We start from the raw sequence: 8,497 nt of genomic DNA, 5'->3' as shown, positions 1-8,497 counted from the left end.
TGCAAATAACTTCGCTGTCTCATCAACTTTTAAATTTTCTTTCACATGATATAATTTTCTTCATTTTGGAACTCTACTTTTTAATGCATCAATTGTTGTTTCTAAACTTGGTCTTGTACTTGTTGTTGAGAACACGACATGAAAACCTGATTCAGAAATAAATATCTCTGAAGTCTTTCATTTTGCATGCACTGGCATATTTATCTTAAATTGTACATTGATACTTTCCTTTTCATACTATTCTACAGACCTCAAGCCATTATTCAGATCATGTTGCATTATAAAGGTTCATGGAGATAGCTTCATGGTAGCTATAATATGTTGGCAACGGTGTTGTTTGAATTTTTGTCATCTGAAGTTTTGTGTAAACATGATCAATAAGTGTAGAATTTTCAGTAGTTGGAAAATCTACTGCCTGTTGATACCCATAGCTTTTCATGAGTTTGATCGTTGAAATATTGGAAGCCAATATATTTTCATTGAAATCTCCCATCACCACCTTGTCCTCTGTTTTCTTATCCAATGATTTTAGCAGCATTTCTAAGTTCATTTGAAATTTTTGCAAAGCATATACATTGGGCCTGTAGAGAACAACATATATAATGCTATTCAAGTGATCTTCTAACAGAATTCCCTCAATGTTTTGAACTGGAAGCTCCTTTCGTGTGATATTGCATGTATCTTTTAAATACACAGCAATGCCACCTCCTTTTGACCTCTTTAACTTACTGAACATCTCATCTGCTTCTTCATAAGCTTCACTTCTTGTCAGGTGATGGAGATGGAATTTTTCCAAATGGAAATTCTCTAACGGGTCGACATTTGACAACCAAGTTTCAGTTAGGCAGATCACATCTGTGTCTTTAAATCTGCAATCATGTGCCATGTCATTAAAATGTTGGCGAAGACTCTGAATATTGTGCAAAATTATTTTTCTGACACACTTGTTATCCAACAAATCCTTGTTATTCTCAGTGAAAAACCGCGGCATTTTTGACAGAGCTTCAGACACTTCCTTATCAGCATAGATTTTGCTCTTTAACACACCATCATTTGAAACTGAGATACTTAAACCATCTTCAGAGGTAACTCTGCTTAATGCAACGTATGCTTGGCCAGCAGAAAACACTTTATTTAAATCAACAGCTATTTCTGTTGTTGTCAATCCTTGGACTTTATGTGCCGTGCAAGCCCATGCTAGTCGAAGAGGAAATTGATGTCTTCTGAAACTTTTGTTTGATGTTGTTTTCATTTCTTCCTCACATCTATGAATCTGAACAGCAAAATATGAACCTCTCTTAAATCCAGTTTTTTCTCCAACTTTTTTGTTGTCAAAGGAAACTGTTATTGATTTGATGTCTCCATTGGATTCTTCTGAGATTTCCAAGACCGTTCCAATAACACCATTCACTAGTCCATCTGACATATCAATGTTGCGAATTAACATTACCCTTGCATTGACTGATAGAGAAAGTAAACTTGACATCCCATCTGTCTTATGTCGCACAAAGGGTTTTTCCCTTAATGTCATTTTACCGCTTGTTTTATCCCTCTCAAAATCTTTTGCCACTATTTCCCGTAAATCTGTACACGAACTGTTTATCATTTTCAGGTTGTGCTCATTTACTTCAGCATTTGTTGCAAACACATGCAAGGAATTTTCGTTTCCACCTCTGACACAGCGTTTCAGCATTTGTAAAACATGTTCTCCTAATTCTTCATTAGAAGTTCTAGTGCGCAAACGATTGAGGTTTTCAGCAAATTCTAGATCTTCTCTTTGACGCATGATCTCATCCAATTCCACTAGTTGGAAATATTCATTCCAAAAGTCACATGGATAACATGGATTCTCTTTGAACAACCATTCCGCTCTGCTTTGTTTTACCGGTGGGAGTTGAAAGAAATCTCCAACAGCTAGTATAGACACACCTCCAAATGGATCCTTATTTTTTTTTATTTGTACTAGTCTTTCATGGATGTAGTACAGAAGTTTCTTGTAAACCATGGAAACTTCATCAATGACCAGTATTTGCAAATTCTCCAGTTTAGTACGGATCTGACTTAAACTTTGCTCTTTCAAAGGTTCATAAGGAATTGGCATGAACTTATTCAAGGAAAATGCATGGTGAAGTGTGCAACCACCTATATTAAATGCAGCAGTTCCAGTAAACGCTGTCAACAAAACTGTAGTATCTTCTGGTCCGGGACTGACTTTTGTTAATATTCTGGAGGCCTCATAATTGATGGTTTTTATAAGATGACTCTTACCAGTTCCTGCTCCCCCTGTCACAAATAAGTGGAATGGGTTTGGTTTCTTTCCTGAAGCTTTCTTTAAACACCACTCTCTCAAACAATAGAAAATGTGTTTCTGCTTAGCATTTAGCGATCTTAACAAAGGTATCATTTGTTCCTTGACACTGTTCATAACCGTCACTGTATAGGGAATATTACATTTACTTTCACAGTTTTCAAGGTCAGCCACGAATTCAGCCTGGTTATCAGCCTGGTTCTTTCTTCTTTCAATGTCACAATTTTCTCTTTCAACTTCTGTTTCTGGACATAGTGTAGCCCAAGCATCTTCAACATCACCAATCGTTTCATATATTTGTTGAGCTTCATCTAGCAGCTGCTCACTGATAGCAAATTGTGCCCAATTTGAGTCTACTATTTGTTTTACAGACTCCAATTTGTCAGATTTTTCTAGGGAAACATACCCAGTTTCATAAAATGCCCTGTACAAGTCAAATCCTGGGGGCTTAAGATGAGTCATTTGTCTGTATGGCAAGTACAACTGCAGCAGAGATTGGTAATGTTTTTCAGAGTCTTTCTCAGTATTAAATCTTGGATACCGAATGACAGCAGGATCCGTTTTACTTCTTCTCTTTACAAAACCTTTGCCGTTTTGCAACATATAAATTCCTTTTTTTTTCGTTTTTGGAATTTGTGATTTAGACAGGACTCTGTATTCAGAGCAGAAGGTAGCTAAACACATATTTGGAAATGGGTCACAGGCAGGTCTTTGTTGATATCGCTCAACAATATTTGTCATCCATATATCATCTTCCTCTTCCTCCTGATTGTCCGAATCATAGTCTCTAGCTTCATGGTCATTTCCTTTTTTCTTGGTCAATTGTGACAGTGGTTTGCTCAACCTTGTCGGGTTTTCACCAACTGGGACAAATAATACTTTTCTGGAGCACTCTCTCATTCTCAAATTGCAAATCCGAAATACTGCTTCTTGAGCACTAACCTCACGGTGAGATAAATAAGCTGATCCGATTTTTTTCATTGTTTCTTTAGCATTCAAGTTTCCTTCACTGGCTTCAATCTTAGTCTGCTTCAAAAGCATGCCCATCTCTCTCTCCGCTTTTGATATGTATGACACAACATACACAATACAACTGAATGGATCTAGAACAAACTGTATGTCCATATTTGCGTCCCAGCATTTTAAAAGAAATGGGTTGTATTGATTGATCCATAATTCATTAGGATTCCTTTGAAGAACAATAGATTGCTTTGTTGTTATCATCTGAAAAGCTTGTTCATACACATCCTGTGTAATTTCTAAATCTTTCAGTAACTCTGTTGTTGTTTTCGTACAGTCAAAATCATTGGATTGAATTTTTTCCCAAATAGTTTGCAGAATATTCTTTGCTTCTGTCTTTTGAAGCTTTATTTTGTCTTGAGTGTCAATGGAATCTTTCTCTGAAATTTCACCTTCAAGAGGAGATGATATAAAAGTTCTGCTTGATGGTGGTCTTGGAAAAAACTGAATCGACATTCTTTACCACCCTTTCTACATGATTTGGAATGATTTTTACTGTGCTGCTGGACTTGGAGAACAGAATTATTCAACTTCAAATCATCATCCGCTTTTGGTATTGAACAGGAGACGTATCTGTCAATAAATTCACACACAGCCTGTTTTCCATGTTGACTTAAATTTGGAGCATTATGTACCCAAAACAGACAATGAACATGTGGTGAGCCTCTCTGTTGGAATTCTACTCTAAAAAAGTAGTCTTGAATTTTCCCTATCGGCTCTGCTGGACTTAAAATTACCTCATGAAGGAATATATGAAATCTGTGTTCAAACATGCGTGCGACAGTCACAGGATTTGACTTCAGTATTTCACTCTTTTGGGTCCAATCTAGCTCGTCAACCTGTCTAGTGTCTCCTTGTTGTTGCATTAAAACATGAATGATGTCATACCATCTGAACTCCACTGATGAGAATGAGCAGAACCAAGAACCAAGTTGGTATTCCTAACTGCCTTAACATTGCAAACAAGTCTTTTTGAACACCTTGCCAAAATGATGGAGTTCCACGTATTGGTTGAAGGAAACGAAAAGCTTCATCAGATCTAAACATTTTCTTCAAAACTTCTGGATCGTGCAGCATATCAACTGTAATGTTTGAGCCTTGATTTGTTCGAGCTGTCGACTTTCGGATTGATATTTGTGTTTTATCAATTACTTGTTTTAATTCCGACAAATATTGACTAAAAAATATGTAATCTATGTCCTTAGCAAACCTGTTGTCAGCACTCATCAACCTGGTATTGAAATATTTTGAAAGTGTAATCCTCTTTTCTCTACTTTCTGTCCATGTGTTTTTCCCATTTGGATATAAATGTGGAAATGATTTTGCCTCATTTCCTTTCTCTTGAAGCATTCGCACTGGATTTTTACCCTCTGCTGGTGCTATATTGTAAATATCATCAAAATAGTGGTCGAGTACTTCCTGGCCAATGTCAACAGGCTGAAGACAGGTGTCATACTGTATTCCAGATTGTATTTCATCATCATTTTCAACATCTGTCTGTTCTTTTTCACCCTCTGAACAACTTTGATCTGATTTTTCAACTTCAAATATGTTGTTTTCAGTTACATCTATATCAGAATACCAGTCATTATGTTTTTTAAGATATGTTAATGCTGCGTCAACATGTGACGGATTAATGAACTGGTACTCATAATGTCCCTTGTATGTTAGCTTACGTTTCAGCTTCACTCGTATTACCATGTCTTCCTCAGTCTTTCTTGGCAAAGCTTCAACTTTCTTTGTGTCCGAAGGCACACAAACAACAGGGCCATAAATAGCATTCTGACCTCCCCTTGGCAATGAAGCAACTTTCATAAATGGTATGTGTAATGCTATCAAATGCTTTTCTAATGAATTTAGAATCTGGAGCTCTTCGGGAATATCAAATAACTGTTAGCAGCACTTTGTTCTGGAATTTGTCCATTTACAATTTTCCTTTGACATGTTTTACATAGCCAATGTGAAGATAATGTACAATTCTGAGGACAAGATTGCACACATTCATGTATATACTTGTTGGAAATGCATTGCTTTGCAACACGCCATATGCCATCTGATTTTTCTTTATAACTGTCTAGCACACAAGGTTGCACTTGATTTTGAAAGAGAAGTCTGTGACATGAAGAACATGCATAATTTGGTCCCTGTGAAGCTTTCTGTTGAAAATTTTCCAAAACATAGTTTGTCTCCTGACATTTCTTCTTTTTTACTTCTTTCTTATTTTTCTTGCATATCAGAATCTTTTCCTTCAATTCTGGCTTTTGTTCGTATTTGTTTTTGGTGTACATTCTCTTTCTTAGTTGATAATCTTTATCTTGGTATTTCAATTTATTCGATCTCTTAACATTTTCTCGAAACAATGCATCATTTTTGTACTTTGCAGTAATTTTTTCCTTCAGTTGCTTCTGATGCTTCATATCTTTTCTGTATTTTTTCCTACTAGCTTGTTTCTTTTTTTCTTTATGCTTGGCATTTGTTCTGTACTTCTCTTCACTGTGTTTTTTCAAGTTTTCTCTGTGTTTTTCATTCGTGTTATATCTGTCTCTGTTTAACTTCCTAAGTTTACTTCTATATTCTTCCATCTCTTTGTATTTAGTTTTCAACTTGTTCAATTTTTTCTCTTTCTGGCAGAGATATTCAACTTTTCTCTGAGACAAAATTCTCATTCTAAATTGATCATTGTCGGTGTACTGGTTTTGAAACCACAATTTTCTTCGTTTCTTTCCACGCTCATTTCTTAAACTTGAATCATCTTCAAAAGTTTGTTTTTCTTTAGTCCTTTTAATATTTCTCTTAATAGTATCATCCACTGTGTTGCATCTGTCTGTGTTGATATTTGAAATAACATTTGAGTTCAACACAGATTCAACAACGTTGTAATGATTTCCATCAACATGATTCAGGTAAACGCCTCCCTCAATGGGTGAGAAATGACTGTCTACGAGACTCCCTGAATATCTTTTCCAAGCATAATCAGAATACGTAAAAATATGGATTTGCAACATATGCGACATTGCTATTATTTCAAATTCAGTTGCCCATGTTCCAACATTACTCATTTTTTTAATGTAGTTTTCAAGGGATTGGTTTGATGACCTCAAAAGTCCTTTAAACAATGTTGGGTTTTCATTTATGTGTTTACACATTTTGGATCTTAAAATTTCATGTGCATCTTCAGACCCTGTCAAGCTAAAAGATATAGCTCGAAAAAAACAATTACCATCACCTATAATTGTGTGGCATTGCAATGGTGACCCTGCAGGTTCTTTGCTTACACATTGAACGTGACTTGCATTTTTGGGGAAAACTGGTATTTGAAGATTGGAGCATAGCTTCAGTTTTGAGTTTTCTGTTAACAGTACAAATTCTGTATTTGGACAATCCCCCTCTTCTATGTTGATGATATTCCCACAAGAGGAAGTTTGAGAATGAGCTTCAAGAAAGTTGCTTTCTGTATCTTCGTGAGAACCTATCTGTTTGATGGAAATTCCAGTTATTTCACACTCTATTGCATTAGACAAACCCATAGATTGCGCCAATTCAATGATATGCATGTGTACATCATCAACAGTTTTGACACTTTTGCATAAACTATTCCCATTTGCTGTCATTTTTCCAGAGGGTGTTCTGGAGTGAGAATCAAACATGAAAAACCCATGCTTTAAAACACCACACAGCAATGTATTTCCACCAAAGCAGATAAAACATCCATCTGTGTTTTCAAGACCCCTTTGTATTGCTTCTTGCAATGGTTTGGCATTGAATAAACTCAAATCTGGCAAAGCTTCTACCTTTGATGGGGTTATCAAACTGGCCACTGATTCAGAAAATGACATGGAAAACAATTTAGAGTGAATATCAAGGATGCGTGGAAGGTCTGATATGAGCAAATAACGATGGCCAATGTTTGTATATCTCTGCAATGTATCGTACAACTCATTGCCAGTGGTGAGAATTCTGTCCAAGTCTGAAGGCTGCCAAAGCTGGGCTTCTTTGAGTTTGTGGTATGACAAAGCAGACAAACAATTTGGAACACATTGTAACCCAGCATTTAAGCCAAATATATCATTAGCTTGATGAAAATTACCTTGAACTGCTGTATACATGTTACTCATCTGCATCATAATTTCAGAATTGTTTGTATCATCAGATATACACACTTTTCCATCTTTGCAGGAATTTTCTGAATTTGTAACCATGTAAGACTGTTTCTTTTTAATCATGAAGTCAGACTTTTCATTTTCTGTTACCAAGTTAGACTGTTCAGTTTCTGTTACCAAGTTAGACATTTTAGCATCTTTTTTCATAACCATAGTATCTTGTAATGATAGTAATGGTTGCGTCTGATCTGCAAGGCGTGGCGCTAAGCCATCATTGTGCCAGGTTACCCTCAGAGGAGTACAGACCGAATCAGAGACAGATACTTCCTCAGAAGTACTCAATGAAACGGAATCAGAGATCGATGTCGTACACACGTATATGGTACTCAGACTTCCTTGGGGTGATGCAAACCCCAAGGCATTTGATCGAAACATTTTCTCACTAGGAGAAGCCTGAATCTGGGCTTTTGGATTACTTGTGTCCGTACACAAATCTGTGGAGACTTTCCCATGAAAGTTATGGTCAGAACTACAGGATTCTTCATGGAGCTTTGGTCCAAACCTCCTGATTCTTGTCTGCTCTCTATGTTTCAGCTTTTTGGATCTTCGGTTTGTTTTCTTTTTTTTAGGCATCTGAAAATTCAAGTATGATAGAAATATAGATACAGGACTGATATGATGATTTTAGAAAGCCTTGACACACTCCATATCAGCACCATGACACTATCATTAGTCACAGAGAGATAGATTTGAAGTCTGACTATATAAATATGTGCCAACTCAGTCTGGTTTGAGTATCATATTATTAATATGTTATTGCGATATATAAATTTGAATAAATTATAAATGTACAATTGTGGACATTTCACTGAAAACAATTCAATTTTATTTTTAGCATCTTGCAGGGCAGGTAGTATAACATTAGTGAAAATTAATTCAGTTCTCATGTTTGTGAGTTAACATGAAATGATTATTGTAATTTAATGTGAACCATGTTATTTAGTTGGGTTCTGTGCTAAAAAGATATAGTGCCAAGTCTTAAACTTTGTCAAGAGAAATTTATTTTATT

The 8,497-nt window shown here is 36.0% G+C and overlaps 1 protein-coding gene across 1 annotated transcript; it reads right to left on the bottom strand.

Moving 5' to 3' along the window:
• Window positions 1-268: 268 nt before the first annotated feature.
• LOC128163235 (uncharacterized) lies at window positions 269-3,433 on the bottom strand. The gene has a single exon (XM_052826780.1). It carries the CDS (start codon window positions 3,431-3,433, stop codon window positions 269-271), a length of 3,165 nt encoding a protein of 1,054 aa, XP_052682740.1.
• Window positions 3,434-8,497: the final 5,064 nt, after the last annotated feature.

This window comes from Crassostrea angulata, chromosome 9, assembly GCF_025612915.1.
Source record: "Crassostrea angulata isolate pt1a10 chromosome 9, ASM2561291v2, whole genome shotgun sequence".
In the NCBI taxonomy this organism is placed as follows: Eukaryota; Metazoa; Mollusca; class Bivalvia; order Ostreida; family Ostreidae; genus Magallana; species Magallana angulata.
The sequence above is the reverse complement of the archived record's forward strand: the minus strand, read 5'-3'. Positions and strand labels throughout refer to the sequence as shown.